Source organism: Xenopus laevis, chromosome 4S, assembly GCF_017654675.1.
Source record: "Xenopus laevis strain J_2021 chromosome 4S, Xenopus_laevis_v10.1, whole genome shotgun sequence".
NCBI classification, from domain to species: Eukaryota; Metazoa; Chordata; class Amphibia; order Anura; family Pipidae; genus Xenopus; species Xenopus laevis.
The window spans coordinates 14,812,826-14,831,356 of NC_054378.1; the positions used below are offsets into that span (position 1 = coordinate 14,812,826).

General features: G+C 41.7%; 1 protein-coding gene and 1 non-coding gene across 9 annotated transcripts in view; both read right to left on the reverse strand.

Annotated features, from left to right (window-relative positions):
- Nucleotides 1-1,004: 1,004 nt before the first annotated feature.
- The window catches only part of LOC108715250 (cytoskeleton-associated protein 5-A-like), a 68,782-nt gene continuing 51,255 nt past the window's right edge, over nt 1,005-18,531 (reverse strand). For 5 of the 8 annotated variants that reach the window (XM_041560971.1, XM_041560966.1, XM_041560969.1 and 2 more), the window contains 17 exons: nt 17,659-17,808; nt 16,721-16,924; nt 14,553-14,688; nt 12,672-12,865; nt 12,394-12,563; nt 12,248-12,271; nt 10,342-10,515; nt 9,605-9,725; nt 9,274-9,453; nt 7,819-8,006; nt 6,899-6,974; nt 6,263-6,451; nt 5,642-5,779; nt 4,207-4,290; nt 3,904-4,063; nt 3,407-3,561; nt 1,005-1,686 (listed from right to left, as the gene is read on the reverse strand). In XM_041560971.1, the coding sequence (XP_041416905.1) occupies nt 1,444-1,686; nt 3,407-3,561; nt 3,904-4,063; nt 4,207-4,290; nt 5,642-5,779; nt 6,263-6,451; nt 6,899-6,974; nt 7,819-8,006; nt 9,274-9,453; nt 9,605-9,725; nt 10,342-10,515; nt 12,248-12,271; nt 12,394-12,563; nt 12,672-12,865; nt 14,553-14,688; nt 16,721-16,924; nt 17,659-17,808 (2,586 nt within the window). In that variant the 3' untranslated portion in view covers nt 1,005-1,443. Of the gene's footprint in view, nt 1,687-2,314; nt 2,732-3,406; nt 3,562-3,903; nt 4,064-4,206; nt 4,291-5,641; nt 5,780-6,262; nt 6,452-6,898; nt 6,975-7,818; nt 8,007-9,273; nt 9,454-9,604; nt 9,726-10,341; nt 10,516-12,247; nt 12,272-12,393; nt 12,564-12,671; nt 12,866-14,552; nt 14,689-16,720; nt 16,925-17,658; nt 17,809-18,531 lie in introns of those variants that run through there. The other 3 variants (XM_018260253.2, XM_018260252.2, XM_041560972.1) reach the window with 2 other exon arrangements.
- LOC121393462 lies at nt 16,571-16,679 on the reverse strand. The gene has a single exon (XR_005961082.1). It is a non-coding gene; the product is annotated as a small nucleolar RNA SNORD67 (small nucleolar RNA).

Genomic DNA, 18,531 nt, shown 5'->3' on the forward strand with positions numbered 1-18,531 from the left:
ATTCTCTGTCACCATCAACTTTGCAAAGAAGTCCGGTCGATCGCTGGGGGAGTCTCTTTGGCGGAAGGTGCGCTGCTGGGAGACAGGGCTGTAGTTGTGTCTAGGCTTATACTAGAGTCAATAAGTTTTCCCAGTTTGTGTAGGTAAAATTAGGTACCTCGGCTTATACTCGGATCGACTTATACTCGAGTATATACGGTAAGTGGCATATTAAAGAATCTTACCAAACTGGAATATATATTTAAGTAAATATTGCCCTTTTATATCGCTTGCCTTGAGCCACCATTTTGTGATGGTCTGTGTGCTGCCTCAGAGATCACCTGACCAGAAATACTTCAACTCTAACTGTAACAGGAAGAAGTGTGGAAGCAAAAGACACAACTCTGTCTGTTAATTGGCTCATGTGACCTAACATGTATGGTCTGTTTGGGATGTTTGTGTGTACAGTGAATCCTACGATCCCAGGGGGCGGCCCTTATTTTTTAAAATGGCAATTTTCTATTTATGATTACCCAATGGCACATACTACTAGAGAAGTATATTATGAAAATGGTTAATTTACATGAAGCAGGGTTTTACATATGAGCTGTTTTATGCAATATCTTTTTATAGAGACCTACATTGTTTGGGGGGGTATAGTTTTCCTTTAACCAATCATTTGAACCACAAACGGATGAACAGCTCATAACGGGACCAATGCGGCCATTATTATACAAACAAGCTGCTCAGATCATAAATTATGAAAAGACAAACATTCCTTTGCTCCGGTTCTAGAGATAAAACGCAAGAGGCCTACGCAGACACAAGGCAAGTCTTACAAGTGCAAAGATACATGATTAACCCTCGGGCCATAGGGTATTTAGCAGACGTCACACAATATTTACCTTTTAAATTCAACAAGATTTGGAGTCTCATAGCTAGCGGTTTACTTGAAAAGGAACATGGGCTGGACCGAAAAATATGCAGGAAAAAAAAAAAAAAGTTCCGCACCATTTACACAGAACTCACTTATTTTAAACTTTATTTACAAAAACGTCTTCATGCCATGCTGTACGATTCCATACAGATTCAGCAATCCACTGCTTTATGTTAAATTAAAAGCATGTTACAGCCACAGTTACAAATATAAGAGCCATGGGAAAGAACAATTAAAAACAGACAAAAAGAAAAAAAAAAAAAAAAAAGAGGAAGGATTTCAGATTTGTTGGAAGGGACGGACAATTCTGTACACTAAAACACACCTAGGGAGTTAGAACAGCAATGTATGTACAAAAACTCACAGTAAATGTTGCTTTCCCTTCCCCCCCAGACTAAAGAATTGCACAGTATGATACATAAGACAATAGTTTACATTAGGCCTAGATAAACGAGCCGCTCGGCTGGTAATTGGATTCCTAAATGGGATATAATAATAGGACAAGAGCCAGAGGTCATTAGCCGGCATTATTTCCTGCTACTTTTTATTCTTTCCAGTCTCTTTTTCAAGTCGTCGATGTTTGTTGAAGAGGCGGAGGACGAGGTGGTTGTGCTAGGGCGTGTCTGATTGGAGTCCAGTTCCACCTGCTGGAATTGTTCCCGAGACTCTCTGAGTTGGGAGAGTTTGCTGTGTAGCATGTCGGTGGAGGATACGACGGCGGGGGCAGAAGACTTTGAAAGTAATGAGGTCAATGGAGGCCTCTCATCCTGCTGTAAAGGAGGACAGAAGACTAGTTAGAAAATAAAAACCACCGGTGGTCCGAGGGTCCGAGTCCGAGGGTCCGAGTCTCCGAGTCCGAGGGTCCGAGTCTCCGAGTCCGAGGGTCCGGGTCCGAGGGTCCGAGGGTCCGGGTCCGAGGGTCCGAGGGTCCGAGTCCGAGGGTCCGAGGGTCCGAGTCCGAGGGTCCGAGTCCGAGGGTCCGAGTCCGAGGGTCAGAGTCCGAGGGTCCGAGTCCGAGGGTCCGAGTCCGAGGGTCCGAGTCCGAGGGTCCGAGTCCGAGGGTCAGAGTCCGAGGGTCAGAGTCCGAGGGTCAGAGTCCGAGGGTCAGAGTCCGAGGGTCAGAGTCCGAGGGTCAGAGTCCGAGGGTCAGAGTCCGAGGGTCAGAGTCCGAGGGTCAGAGTCCGAGGGTCAGAGTCCGAGGGTCAGAGTCCGAGGGTCAGAGTCCGAGGGTCAGAGTCCGAGGGTCAGAGTCCGAGGGTCAGAGTCCGAGGGTCAGAGTCCGAGGGTCAGAGTCCGAGGGTCAGAGTCCGAGGGTCAGAGTCCGAGGGTCAGAGTCCGAGGGTCAGAGTCCGAGGGTCAGAGTCCGAGGGTCAGAGTCCGAGGGTCAGAGTCCGAGGGTCAGAGTCCGAGGGTCAGAGTCCGATTTTTTTTTTTTTAATATACAAACTCATAAAGAGACAAATCAAATGTTTATAACTTCACAAACCTGCATGAATCAAAAGCCTACGTTTCCAGGTTGGAAATTTTCTGTATAAGAGTACATTAACCAGGAACTTAAAAAAAAAAACCCAAATGGGTAAATCTATTTTTCAGGCCATAAAGCCATATTAAACAATTCGGATGTCCAAGAGGAAGCAAAGCAGTACCAAGTAGGTCATCTGGGAGGTCCTGACACACAGTTTTGGTTCTCAAGTGCCACACGCAGCTGCACCTCAATAGGGACGTAGTCGGAAGGCCAGTTAGGACAAGAACAGGAAGAATGGCCACAGCCTGAAGTTCAATCATGGTGAGTAGGTATTTGGTATCCTAAATATTCTTTGGAACAATGACGGAGTAATGGATTAAAAAAAAAAAAAAAATGTCGCTGCTGTCTCTGGGGGGGGGGCAGAGGATATAGAGAGAGGAGTTTTACCCCATCAGTCCTGTGACTCCCTGCCGTCAACAGAAAAATGGATTTAACGTTGAGTATAATAAATCCTGGTTTCCCTATATCTGTACTCGTTTCATAAACGAAGGGGGACCTTAGACAAAAAGTTGGACTTTCTAGGACAACATCTCTAGCTTTGAGAAGCAAAGCAGGACACCGTAGGCTGCTATCAGAAACAGGACTAAAGGGGAGAATCTAAAAGCATCAGCACCAGAGTCGGGGGGAAACTTCCACAGGAAAAGGTGTGGGAAACAAGACAAAAATAAAAAATGGCTTACTGTATAATATGGGACATTATACAGCACGACAAAGGTCTTATTGGCAATTTTGTCTTGAATCTTCAATGCTTAGACGCTTATTTAAGCCTGCTGGAACATTCAGAAATCTAAAAGATTCAAAATGGAGCGGCCTCCACTACGAAAAGAAAATACAATCTACCAAGTGGAAGAAAACCCCTTCTTACTAAACATACGATATAGTCCATAGGAGTACTCACTAGCGCTATAACCTGATGGGCCAAGGAATGTTTATTCTCACATTCCAAAAAACAAAATTCTCTTTACCTTGGCGTTGTCAAGCCCACATCTCTGGCGCAGAATTTTCAGCCGCTCCAGGTAAACCGAGGGCCCTACTTCCTCCCCATTTGTGTTGGAAACAGGGGGTGCTGTATTGGTCACTGTAGGGAGAGGGGTGATCTCCGTCTCATGGGTTGATATTCCTGTAGGACATAATACAGTTAACTCCAACCTCCACTTGATGGGTATGACATGCAAGAAAGCAATCATTTTACAGAGTAATCTTTTCCCGACACCACCACTTTTAGTGCTGGAATATTTTTCCTTACAGTAAACTTTTTAAGTTGCAGGCTTGGTCCATTACTCCTCAGGTGCCTACTAAATATAAACCTGAGCAGTGCAAAGGAGTGTAGGAGTCGTCTTTCCACTGAATCCTGACTCCAAAGTGGTGAAGTTGTGTCCCATAAAAACACAATGGCCATTTAACTAGGCACTTGAATTAAATAGGGATGACAGCCTTTTGATGAGCGAGATCCAGCAATTACCTGTGGTTGGGGCTATTCTGGCTTTGCCCTCCCTTTCCATCTCTATGAGCCTGAGGCCTCGCTCCACATAGCTCTGGAAGAACTGTGTTGAGTTCTTGAGAAATGGTTCGATATCTGCATCCGAGTATTTCTGCTTATACTCGTAGAGTTCTGCCAGTCCCTAAAAGGGTGAGACAAAGATGAGCCACTTACAGGTCTGAATACCAGCTAATGTACATGTATGTTGCACAAGCAGTACTACGCGGAGGTGTTAAAACCCCTAACACAGAACCAGCTGGTACAATAACTCATGGCCACACTCACCTCTTTAGTGTTCTCTTTAGAGCCAATCTTTTTAAAGATTTCAGCAAGAAAGTCACTCACGTTTGCTTTGGCCACCTTGTCTTCCTACAGAAAAAATGGCTCAATCAGGTAAAGTTTCATACAATATTCAATTAAAAGATTTATTTCTACTGGCCATGTCTAAGGCCCCTGACACAGGCTGTTTTTGTCCGACATTGCCCAAAGGTGGAGAACAGTGGTGGCCTTTTCGGGTCATCCTTTAGAATAGAAAGTGCTTCACCCACACCCTTTGCAAGTTGAATGAAGACCATCTGCACTATTGGAATCTATTTTATACCCAATTGAGGCTATTCTGCAGGTAGCGGCCAAGATGGACTACTGCCTGGAAAAGTAAAAACCTTTAGATTGCAAACTCAATATGCCATTGCAACATTGCTTAGTTTGCACATGCTTACCGTTATGTATGATGCAGGCAACCCCTACCCCACAAAGCAATTAAGGTGGCCATACATGCATACGGTATATATTCAGGGAGCGTATTGTGGAAGACAAGGCGAAACTTGGATATCTGTCGTCTTGCCGATCAGCCAAGAAAGAAAATTTTGATCCGGCCTTTAAAAAGCTGCCCAAACATTAGCAAAGGGACACTGCTGAATCGTCAGAGGTAGTTTAGCTTTTAATGTTTGTAATGAAAACAAATGTGCCTATGATTACGCATTGTTTGATACGAAACGCGTTAGGACGCATATCTTTTTAACAAGATGGAATAAAGGTTTTAACCTCTAATGCCTTGGCTGCAGAAGTGCGTGCACATTTATTTTGGATATCTAGTATAGGTCAAGAAAAATCTTCATAGTCATTTATTTTGGATGATTTGCATTGCCAAAACTACGGGTTCGGGGCACGGCACCCAGGCCATTTGGCCAATTTGGTGAGTGTAAGCTCTGCTGACCTTCAAAAACATTGAAATTTAATTGTTCACCCTTCAAGTGACGGACCTGGGGTTTGGACATCCAGGTCACCCTTTCCACTCGGTGAGAATTACCCAGTGGCTGACTTTCCGTCACTGAATGTTTTATAAGCAAGATTAGAATTGATGCTTTTTGATAATATTTAATTGATCTTGAGAGGGATTAAAGCCAGCAATCTCTTTTTTCGTATATGAAAACAAGTGGTCAGAGAAAAGATTATAATTGGAACGTGTAGGGCCACATTTAGGAAGGCAGTGGAGCTATTAACAAGGACAGCCAAGCACAAACGCCATTTCTTTCTCTACTCTTAATTGTTCCTCAATTTCTAACCTGGATATAAAACACTTACTCCCCAAGGACCAAAAGAGTAGGTTTAACCCAACATTTCTCCATCACATTTTTTTTTTTTTTTTACAGTCCATCGAACAGTTAACATGAAGGAGCACAAACCAGCACACACCATTGTCCACCACTTGGAAACTTACAATGCGAGATGCACCCTTCTCCGTTTCCTTGTCGCCCTTTGAACCAGTGCTATCCATGGAGTGCTTCATTACCCGGAGGAGGTGGGCTTCCAACTCAGACTCGTGTTTGTTCTCAATCATACTCAGATGGTCCATGATCTACAAGATATAGAGGGCTTTGCTGCAGTCATATATTCAGATTCTAATGCTCTTAAACTACAGTAAGCAAAACTTAAGGTCTATGGCAGGGATCTTTGGCTAAAGTGCAATCTGAATTGTCATCAGTTCTTTATAGAATAACCATTAAAAAATTATTTAGAAGTGCGGTAAAACTAGTAGGGCAGTTGAGCACCAGTTTAACTCTTCAGGGTCCTATTTACTGGAAGTGGCTATAATCTGCAGTCCCATTGGACAACTACAGAATCTCTTTTTACAATGCCAGGCTGCCCCTATTTAAGCGTGTAGATACATTGTCATTACAAAAGCTCACATGAAAACAGCCAACGCAAGCCATTGTGAGCAACAGTTTACAGCATTCCTTGCCTGATGTAATGCAGATGCATGCTGGCATTTAGTGATTTTTGGAGTTCAAGAAGCTTACATTCCCTATTTTAAAACTAGAATATTCCCCCGGAGGCTTACTTTGGGCCCTTTCAGCTTGCAGAGTGTGTGCAGCAGAGTTTTCAGTGTCCTCATAGGCAGCTCGCTCTTAAGCTGCTTAAGCTTTTCCTTGGGCAAGACCCTCATGAAGTTGTGGATGTCCAGCAGAATCCTATCCAGATTGATGTTGTTTATGGCCTCTGGCAGGAGACGAATCATTCGCCAAAGACACTGCAGAGAAAGCAAAGGAGATTAAAGTTCACAATTAGCAACGCAGGCCTACAGAGTTAGAAATATTTGGTATAAACAAGGTTTCAGAGAATTTAAGAAGACATTCCAGCCAGAGTACAGATGTGTGCTATCAAGATATAATGTTGACTTTCTGCTTATATTGTGAGCAATCTTAGGGATTGTATAGCTGTATAATTGCACTACTGCAACACACTGAAGATTAGCAGCCAGGCAATGTAGACTAATGCCAATGGCTTCATTGAAGAAGGAAGTGACATTACAGGAAGTATACAAGATGACATACTAAGGCCAGAAAACAAGCAGCTATAGTCATGATCCTCTAGGTAGAAGGAAATTGTATATAAAGTGTTGAACATCTGATGAATATAAACGGGAAGACTTAGAGACTAATAAACATCTACTGTATTAATTAGAAGACTGCCTTACCTTCATAACCAGCTCTGAGAACTTGGGGGAGCTTGCTGTAGCAAGAAGGCTATCCTGGAGCAGCACAAGCAGAGCACTGCAGAGAAGGAAGTGGTGTTCGTTTAAGCAAACTTGCAAGATACAAGTATTCAGATTAAGCAGTGGATGTCAAAGCGTTTATGTTCAAACCACCTTTGAAAGCCCAACTTTAAGTCAGGGCACCCCTTAATAACAGCTTGGTACTGGAGCACGGGATAGGATACCAAAGTATCTAGTTTTGAAATGAGGGCTGTTAGTTAAAGGAATTGTTCAGTGTAAAAATAAAGACTGGGTAAATAGATACAGTTCTCTAATTCTGAGTTAGTCAGCGACTTGAAGGGGGTCACATGGGACATAACTGCTCAGTGAGTTTAAAATTGACCCTTAGTATTCAGCTAAAATTCAAAAGCAACAGTGGCCCTCCCTTAAGTCTCCGATTGGTTAATGCCTGGTAACCTATCAGTGGAAAGCAAGAGAGCTGCAAAGCAGGAAGTAGTTCTGTTCAATTTCCAGTCACTCCAGCCGTTATAGATGACATATTTGACTAACTTCATTACAAATATTTTTTATTTTGCACAGCCTATTAAGCCAGTTTTTAATTTTAACACTGAACAATTCCTTTAATAAACAGCTTTGGATGGGAGCAAGGGATAGGATACTGAAGTGTCTACTTTTGAAATAAGGGCGTACACAGTGCTTTTCGTTAAGAACAAGGTTACATACATGAAAGAGAGGTGGTTATTCATTTACGCATAGTACCAGGTATTGGCGCAGCAAACGTTTCTACCCCAAATCTCACTCTGTCCTTCAAACAGGGCTTTGGGGTGTATCTAGAATAGACCTTCTCCTCATATCTAACCCTAACTAGTACTCCAGGTCTTGTCAGAACCACCGGTACCTACCTTAAGATATTGGTCTGGTCACACTTTTCCAGCACCTTCACCACCAAAAAATTAACAGAGCGCACCACCTGCTGCCCCTCCTCAAGATCCTCTATTCGAGAATCCAGCATTAAGGTAACAAGGCCGTGCATTAAGTCCTTAAGCACACCGGTGGAAGCTTCCCTGGCCAGACTTTCTATCTGAAATAACTATATGAAACAAAACAAATGCATGTTAACAGGGAAGGCATGCTCACAAACACATTACAGCCACCACACAATTAATTTCCAAATATCTTGTACAATAGATCTGACGTTAGTTTATGATACTGAACTTGTGGCTCCATATTTTCCTGATGTGAGGCATAACCTTTAGACAGTGGTGCAGCCCCCTGTGAAGGTGGTCACTGTTTTAGCACCTTTCCAGAATAGAGCCTTGATGAATAGTAGAATGGATGGCAGGTTGCACAGCATCTATTAGTTTGCCTTGCAGGCTAGTCTGCTGGATACTATGGAGGGTGTGGAAATGTTTGGCTACTTAAGAGAAACTTTGGTATACCAATCACAAGTAAGTGGGGATGTCAGGTGGCCAGTAAATGTCTTCGGTCACAGAACTAATAGTAATGGAATAGTGCATGTCTTAACAGGGAAGTCTAAAATAGAATAAGGCTAGAAATGCTGTATTTTGTATTCTAAACATGAACTTACTGCACCACAAGCCAAATCAAACAAATTATTTATGCTTTCTAAGTTGGCCAGAGGGGGTCACCATCTTGTAACTTTGTTAAACATCTTTGCAAGACCAAGACTGTGCACATGCTGAGTGTAGTCTGAGCTGCTTAGGGATCGTCATAAATCAAAATGCACAAGTCAAATATCTGCCAAAAGCCGATACAGCAAGACTGATTAATAATCAGAACAGGCAGACTGCACTGGGGCCTGTGTTATGTAATCTAATGTGGATTTTATAGTTTTTGTATTGTTTAATACAAACTTTCTCCAACTTTGCAGAACCAGTGGCTGCAGCAAAATAATCCTCCAAATAGAATCCCATTTATCTGTTTCAATCTGGCTCTATGATCTTTGTCCCTGCAGCTGGAGTTGGAAACGTTAAAAGGGGGCAAAAATAAAATCCAATACAAATCGCTACACAGTCGCCAACTGCTCTACAGGGAAACAAACAAAGCTGCTTGAGTTCTGCATGGCTGGGAAGCAAGGTGGGGGCTCCCCCTGCTGTTCATAAGTATGATTGTTTTCCTGCAGGGCAATTAGGGACCATCTGAAAATTCCTTTTCACAGCAGTAAATAAAGGGAGAATTTCAATGTATACAGTCAAATTTCTTATAAAAACGGTACACATTTTTTTAAGTATATTGGAGATAGGTTTCTTTTTTTTATTAAAGAAAGTAAAAATGGGTTTATTTTTTTGCCTTTACATGCCCTTTAAGATCTGTCTCACACGCTTATACTTTCTTACCGAGATCATGTTCCCGATGATGCAACTGTACAAGCGCACAATGTCATCCTTATCCAATCGCTCATCTGCCATGTGGGTGTTGTAGGCCAATCGCAGTTGCATGAATGTGGCAATAAGGAACTGGTCAATGTGGCCAGACATGGCTTCAGCCTTATCCTCCTGCCTCAGCACCTCATCAATCTGTCAATACATAAAATATAATTTACATTAATAAGATTATTCATCATACACAGAAAAACATACAAGAGGAGAGTGGAAGATATTTTGCCAATGAGATTAATTAGCTACGCCAACATCGCTACTGATCACAGACGAGCCAAATGGCACTTACCTGTGCAAGGGCATGAATACTGGCATTGATGTCTCCGCTGGCCACCTGGGAGATTACAAAGTTGATGGTGGAAGTCGTGTTACTGTGCATGTCATCAAAGTGTGGAGACGCAGCACGAATCCTGGGTTGGGGAGGAAGAGAACAGGTGATCAGTTGAAACACACATCCAACATGCTGGTTGCCGATTTGGGTTTTCTACATGGCAAAACTAATGGTATAATTAACAAGTACAGATGGTAATATTTTAAAGGGGTTGTTCACATTTGAGCAAACTTTTAGTATGATTCGGACAGGGATATTCTGAGACAATTTGCAATTGGGTTTTCATTTTTTATTATTTGTGGGTTTTGAGTTATTTAGCTTTACATTCAACAGCTCTCCAGTTTGCAATTTCAGCAATCTGGTTGCTAGGGTCAAATATACCTTAGCAACCATGCATTGATTTGAACAAGACTGGAAGATAAATAGGAGAGGGCTGCATAGAAAGAGTAATAAAAAGTAGCAATAACATTAAGGAGCATTTGTTTTTAGATGGAAGTCCGTGACCCCCATTTGAAAGTGGGAAAGAGTCAGAAGAAAAAGGCAAATAAGTAAACCATAAAAAATAAAAAGATTGAATTTTGATTGAAAAGTTGCTTAGAATGGGCCATTACTAAAAGTTCACTTAAAGGTGAAACACCGTTTAAATACAGACGTGTCAGATGAGAATTTTTTACACTTGGTATGTCAGAACTTACTTTGGTTCCGGGATTAGGACTGGCTCAAAAATCTCATCCAGTTTGTGCTGTACAAGTGCTGGCATCTCACATCTGACTGTGCCATTGTCATTCTCAATCTCATCCAGGTCCAACTGGAACTCACGCGGGACAGAGTGCGATGGCTCAGTGTGGTCTCCCATGTTTCGGGCTTGACTAGGGAGCAAGCAGAGGGTAGAGAAAGGTCAGAAAGCAAGGAATATTACATGAAGGTCATGGTGCCTCTATTAACGGCCCATAAAATGTATTAAAGGGGAAGTAAAGTCTAAAAATGCTGTATTTTGTATATTAAACATGAACTTACTGCACCAAAAGCCTAATCAAACAAATGATTTAGGCTTTCAAAGTTGGCCACAGGGGGCACCATCTTGTAACTTTGTTAAACATCTTTGCAAGACCAAGACTGTGCACATGCTCAGTGTGATCTGGGCTGCTGCTTAGGGATCGTCAAATCAAAACAGCAAATTTTTGCCAGAAGCCAATACAGCAAGACTGATTAATAATTAGAATAGGCAGACTGCACTGGGTCCTGTGCTGTCATGTAATCTAATGTGGATTTTATAGTTTGTATTGTTTAATACAAACTTTCTCCAACTCTGCAGAACCAGTGGCTGTAGCAAAACAATCCTCCACACAGAATCCCAGTTTATCCGTTTAAATCTGGCTCCATGATCTTTGTCCCTGCAGCTGGAGTTGGAAAACAGTAAAGGGGATGTAAAGGCAAAAATAAAATACAAATCTCTACACAGTCGCCAACTGCTCTACAGGGAAACAAACAAAGCTGCTTGAGTTCTGCATGGCTGGGAATTAAGGCGGGGTTCCCCCTGCTGTTCATAAGTATGATTGATTGTTTCCCTGCAGAGCAGTTAGGGACCGTTTGACAATTCCTATTCACAGCAGTAAATGAAGGGAGATTTTCACTGCATACAGTCAGGTTTCTTATAAAAACTGTACACATTATTTAATTAAAGTATATTGACATAGGTTGCTTTTTCATTAAATAAAGTAAAAATTGGATTTTATTTTTTGCCTTTATATGCCCTTCAAGTATGAAGATTCATGCACTGACTGTGAATGTGAAGTGTTTTGAATATGCCTCAAAAAAGGAAGATGCATATTGCAACAACCAAAGCATACAAGGGTTGATTCAGTGTTATTCTTATGTGGAATAGGAACACAACCTGTCTGCAGACTTTTGGGTTATACCTGAAAGAGTCTTTCTTCATGTTCTCAAGACTAAAAGGTGGCCATACATGATTAAGATCCATTCGTTTGGAGACCCAAGGGCAGGGTGCGATTGGTTTAATCCGAACGTTTGGCCCTAGGGCCAAACGATTGGATTATATGAAGGAAATTAGTGCAGACAGGTAGTAGGACTACATCAACTAGCCGATGTGGTCCTCGAAATATCAAACCTCCCCGATCTATATTTTGGCCAGATATAGATCAGGGAGATTTGTTGGAAGCCCCCCCATACAGAGGCAGATAAGATGCCGAATCGGTCTAAAGGACAGATATCTGCATCTTAAATTTGCCCATGTATGGCCACCCTGTAACTACTAGATTTCTTTGAAGCAGTTTTTGACGGCACAAACTCGCACCAACGATGTATGCCCAAAAAAGCCAGGAAACCCAATGCTGTAGCACTAGTTTCACATTAAACAAAACCCAGCCATGGGCAAACAAAAGTCCTAGAATGAATATTTGATTTGAATTAAGTGTCATACAGAAACGGATCCCACAAAAAAAAAATCAAAGCTTGACAGAGAATTGGTAACTTCCAAAAAACAAAAAAACTATTTCTGAAATAAAGGGATTTAAAACACTAATGTCAAAATTACTTAAGTAAGGGAAGGGGGTTTGGAAAAGAGGAGGGTGCATTACTTACATTCTGTAAGTGCGATACATTATTCTGTCCAATGAGAAGCAGTGAAAGAAGGACAGAAAGTTTAGACAAGGTATAGGGCAAAGTACCTCCCATGCTTTCCCCACAACCATCAGACATTACAGGGACTAAATTGGATTCCAACATACTTCAGTTTAGAGGACATGTCTTCTGGTGGTGCTTTGCGTAGGATGCTGGCATTGGCACTCTGCACACGCTGAGGTTTCTCCTCCACTTGCTTAGCTGGGGCTGCCACAGCTGGCTTCTTGCCTGCACGTTTGATCCTCTCTTCTAGCATGCTCATTTCCTTCTCTGAAAGCTGAGAACAGCAAACATTTACAGGGGGGAGGCCACATGATCCATAGCAGCATTACTGTAACCGCTGCAGCACAACATACTACAGTCAAGGTAAATGTACCACGCTTACATTGCCAAGGAGTTTGAAGACCTGTTCTCCATGAACGTTGTACACGGTCACCATAGTGTTAAGGGCAGCATTGCGCACAGTTGTGTCTCTGTCCCCGATATGCACGGCTATCTCCTTCAGAGCTTTGGCAGGTGTTGGCTGGCACACATTCATACCGTAGGACTCCACCAAGCAACCCAGCTCCTCAAGGCACTCTGGTAAAGGAAAAGATGGCGGTTGCACTTACATTTTTAAAGAAGATACTGTCATGGGAAAACATGTTTTTCAGTTAAAAATTGTACACAGAAATCCATTTATGAAAAGAACAAACAGATTTTTTTATATTTCATTTTGAAATCTGACATGGGGCTAGACATATTGTCAGTTTCCCAGCTGCCCCCAGTCATTGTGCTCTGATAAACTTTAAGGTCCACATAGACGCAAAGATTTTTTTTTGCCGAACATCCGATTTTAGTGAAGTCCGACCAATCTTTCGTGATCGCGAAGTTAGTGGGAATCGAACGATCATACATCTTACGATTTTTTGTCGGATATCTGTCAGAAAATTGATCGGCCAGGTTAAAAAATCTTTATCGGTCCCAGTGCAATCTATCTATGTCTGCAGGGCCAAGCAGGCAGTTACCCTTCAGTTTTGCTGGCAATATTACCTGAAGTGGTCTTTTTAGTTGATGGACACGTCGTACATTTAATCGATCGTTCCGAAATATTTGTGGTCTCACAATAACGATTGGATCTTTTAAAAATCTTTACATCTATGGCCAGCTTTAGTAACTCCTTACTGCAAGCTGGAACGATACCACCCCCCTCCCAGCAGCCCAACAGAACAATGGGAAGGTAACCAGATATAAGCTCCCTAACACAAGATAACCGCTGCCTGGTAGATCCAAGAACAGCACTCAATAGTAAAAGCCAAGTACCACTGAGACTGATTCAGTTACTTTAGGTAGGAGAAATAACAGCCTGCCAGAAAGTAGTTCCATCCTAAAGTGCAGGCATAAGTCACATGACTGGGGCAGCTGGGAAACTGACAATTTGTCTAGCCCCATGTCAGATTTCAAAATTGAATATAAAAAAAATCTGTTTGCTCTTTTGAGAAATGGATTTCAGTGCAGAATTCTGCTGGAGCAGCCCTATTAACTGATGTATTTTGAAAAAAAACCCACGTTTTCCCCATGACCGTATCCCTTCAAGCAGTGAGCACTTGCAGTCCAACGATCTGCCATCCGAATCGTCAAGCTTCAATGTAGAATTATTCTTAGCTTGTACTTTTCACAGTTCAGAACGGATGAGACCAATGCTGTAAAGCAGTGGTCCATAACATGTTGCTCTCCAACCCCTTGGATGTTGCTCCCAGTGGACTAAAAGCAGGTGCTTATTTTTGAATTCCAGGCTTGAAGGCAAGGTTTAGTTGCACAAAAACCATGCGTGCTGCCAAACAGTCTCCTTTAGCCTGCCAGTCCACATTGGGGCTACCGAATGCCAATAATATTCCATATTTTGCAACTAGGGTTGCCACCTTTTATGGAAAAAAAAATACCGGCCTTCCTATATATTTATCTTTTTTCCCTATTAATAACGTTGGGATCAACCATAATTTTTATCTGCCAGACCAGTAAAATACCGGCCAGGTGGCAACTCTCGGAACTTCTTGCATGATTATGTTGCTCTCCCAACTTATTTTACATTTAAATGTGGCACACCCGTAGAAAATATTGGGGACCCCCTGCTGAAAATCTCGACCTATATTAGCTGCGGACTCATCCTTTCAATACAGTCTGCAGCATAATTCAGTCCAAAACGTGATTGGTTGACTGGACCACCGTTAACAGCCACATACATGTTTACCACAATAGGCGGGTGGCTCTATACACAGGTACCTACCTGCTCGCTGCTTAGAGTTCTTAGTTTTGGTCCCTTCCATGACAAAGTTAAACATCTTGCTGGCAGGATAAACCTGGCACATTTTATTTAGGATGGCACGTACATCTTTCCGCACAAGGTCCTTTGGTTCTCCCACCTGCACAACAGCAAACAGGTAAACAATAAAGAATCCGGAGACAGTAATTATTTCTAGATAAGAACATATTTCCAGTCCCATTGGGGCACAGAGACCAGACCCAGCAATAGGTGTTCATTAAAAACAAAAAAACAAAAACCCCAATCTCTCCTGGCAACTTTAACAGACCCCGTAACACTAAAACCAACATTCACTCCAGGCTCTAATCTGGAAAGCAGGGTTTTAATGGGCTAGTTCATTTTAGAACTACATTTTAGTTTGGGCTTTGTTGGCTTAAGCCAGAGCTTTATGAGTTATAATAAAACACTAATAACAGAGTGGTAGATTATAAGAGAAGAAAAAAAAAAAAAGCAAGCCTCAGTGCAACTATTATTGGTTGCTTGGGTCAGTGACCCCAAACAACCAGATAGCAATTTCAGGTGCAGGTAGAATAAAGCAGAATTAGAAAGCCAGTCTTCACCCCCTCCCACTCCAGTTCTAGGGATTTGCATAAACACAACCCACACTTTTCAGTTCAGTTGTTTTCAGGGTGTTCCACGAGAAAAATACTCACCCCCACCCCCCCAATTCCTGTCTTTGGTGTTTCAGTCTGGCAGCTCAGTAATACAATTTGCTACATTCACTTCTTATAAATAGAAATTATAACAGCTGCCTTTAATGAAAATTAACAGGGCAACTAATGTATCATTCAAAAGAGCCGGTGACCCCATTCCAAAGCTACTTTACAAAGACAAAATATATATATTTTTAAAAAAAAAAATAAAAAAAAAATAAAGTCACAACCCCTTTAAATTGTTTGTTCACCTTTGCATTAACTTAGTATGATGTAGACCGGTATTTTGAGGCAATTGGTTTATATTTTCTGTGTCTTTTTTTAGTTATTCAGCAGCTCTCCAGTTTGAGCAATCTGGTTCCTAGGGTCCAAATTACCATAGCAACAATGCGCTAATTTGCATAAGACTTAAATATGAATAGAAGGGGGCCTGAATAGAAAGGAGTACTAAAAGTAGCAACAACAACTCATTTGTAGTCTTACAGAGCATTTCTTTTAGGTGAGGTCAGTGACCCCCATTTTAAAGCAGGAAAGAGCCAGCAGTACAAAAAAAATAAAATAATGAAGGCCGTTTTATAACACACAAAGTTGACTTAAGAAGAACTAAAGAAGTAGCTAGAAACATAGTTTTGGGTTTCAGTACCAGCACAAGGCAACCACAGCCCTTTAGCAGTAAAGATCTGTGTCTCCAAAGATGCCCCAGTAGCTTCCCATCTTCTTTTCTGCTGATTCAATGCACATGCTCTGTGCTGCTGTCACTTACTGAGCTTAGGGACCCTCTCACAATATACAGTACACATAGAATAGAACTGTCACAATATAAGGCTGATTAGTAATTAATACACATAATTACTACATGGCAGCACAGAAACCAGTGCAATTAGCATCAGAATTTTAGAATCAGCTTATATTGCAGACAAAAATAATTTTCTGCTGCATAATATGCGACGAGCCCTAAGCTTAGCTTCTCAACAGCTGCTCAGAGCCCACTGAGCATGTGAGTGTCACAGACACTTTCCAAGATGGAACCCCCCCGTGACAAGTTTGAAGTCCTGGATCATTGCTGCTATTGACAAGCTGAAACTTTTAGGCTGGTGCAATAAGTTCAGCATATAAAATATGGCATTTTTAAACACTCATTTTTAGGGTTTAGTTATCCTTTAAAGGTGAACCACACCTTTTATCTCATAAGCCAGTACAGAGAAACCAGAAATCAAAACTATTCCGGCTTTGGTATACCACAGGAACCAAACTCAGATTTGCAAACATTACTTTAGCTAAAGATGAATGGTAATTAGTTTGGTGGCAATATATTGTTTAGGAAGCTGCATGGAGTCAGCTGGCCCCTGTGCACATGGTTCTGTCACCATTCTTGCTCTGTCAGGGTCTGTAGTGAACGACACCGCAGGCCCCTTTGGTGCAACTAATCATCCTCCAGCAGCTCCACCACATACATGTTCTGGGGCACATAGCACTGACCTTCAGCATTAGGTAAGGAAGAAAGGAGGTGGCTTCCATTTCTGTAAAATGATACTCCTCCTGGCTGAGCATGGCGAAGAGCAACTTCAGATACTCCAGACCCTTCATCAGGACACTTGTGTTTGTATCGAAGAATCGAAGGGTGAACCACTTCAAGATAAGATCCAAGCAGCTGATCGCCCCTTCTTTCTCACTTTCCAAACGCTGTTGATTTGAGAACATGAAAGAGTGTTAATGTTACAAAGAATAGAACATACCTATGCTTCGCTGTTGCCACAAAGCTTAATTTTTTAGTTTGGTCAATAAAAACCCCATGGTTTGAATTAAAGGGGACCCATCACCCAAAAATTATTCCAAATCATATTTTATCATGTTAGTCAAGCTAAATTAACTTTAATTACACTGTATAAATTTAAATCTTGTTTCCATCCGTCTGGGAATTCATAATTATAGCAAGCAGGCAGGAGCCATTTTGTGGACACTTAAGGCAAGCCTTGTATCATCTCAAAATCTTGTTTGTGCACCAGAATGGGGGACCTGATGTCCATCTCCATGTACTGGCTACACAATTAAATGGTGAAGAGAATGGGGGAATGTGGGGAGGGCAGTGACCTCAAGGAAGTGCTGAATAGAAAGTGAAAGTAATTGCTTGTCCCGCCTCTATGCCTAAGGCAGAGGAGGAGCAGACAATATTTGATTGACAGCTGAGATTTTTAAATGAGTTTACAACAGCTATTAATGCTTTAATAAAAAAATAAAAGAATTTGGATTTCATGTTTAATTTGAAAATGACTTATTATACAGCTTTTTTTTTGACTGGGTGACAGGTCCACTTTAAACCAATTAACGCATGGTGCATGATAGTCAAACATTCTACATGGCAACTGCACAGATAAAGTATTTGGTAGGTAGCCCAACAGAAAAGCTGTCCTTCGTACCTCAGTCATCACAGCCAGGCCCTTTATGTGGTGCTGGAAGTCGGCATGGAATAGCTCATCCTGCAGCCATTTGGCAATACATGAGGACATCTGTGTCTTGAGTTGCTCAACATATTCATCACGTGGAGTAGTGAAATTCCATTTCAGGATCTAAAACAATAGGTGGTCCAAGTACCTAATAATTAATTAAGTAATAATTTCTCCCAACCAAAGAGAAAGTTCAGGGCAGAGTAGGTATCAAACACAGGGATATTTTAAAACCAACTCACTAAACATCAAGCCAGTAAACACTGCGCCAAGAAATAGAGGTGCACTGGCCATGGCCAAGTTGAACCACAATATTTAGTTAAGAGCTTACTATACATGGATGCTGACCAGGCAGCTTATTAGCCTGCATATGGTGTCAAAATTATTTAAATCAAGTTTTCCCCAAGTACTATATAACCCTGTTTTAAAGGGATTCAGTCATGTTTTATGGGTCGTTTTTTTCCCAAAATTACACTTCAAATAATTCACTTTACCATGTAAAATTTCATTCCTAACCCAACAAATACTAGTTGTAATATTGGCACGCACGCTCCATCTCGGGTCTCAGAATAAACCAGTGCTGGCAGGCTGTTTCTCCTACTCGCTAAATGAAGTAGTCTCAGTGGACATTGGATTTGTACTATTCAGTGCTGTTCTTATATCTACTAGGGAGCTGTCATCTGGTTACCTTCCCATTGTTCTTTTGATGGGCTGCTGGGGGGTGGTAATATCACTCAATTTGCAGTGCAGCAGTAAAAAGTGACTGAAGTTTATCAGATCACTAGTCACATGTATGAGGGCACCTGGGAAATGGACAATATGTCTAGCTCCGTGTCAGATTTCAAA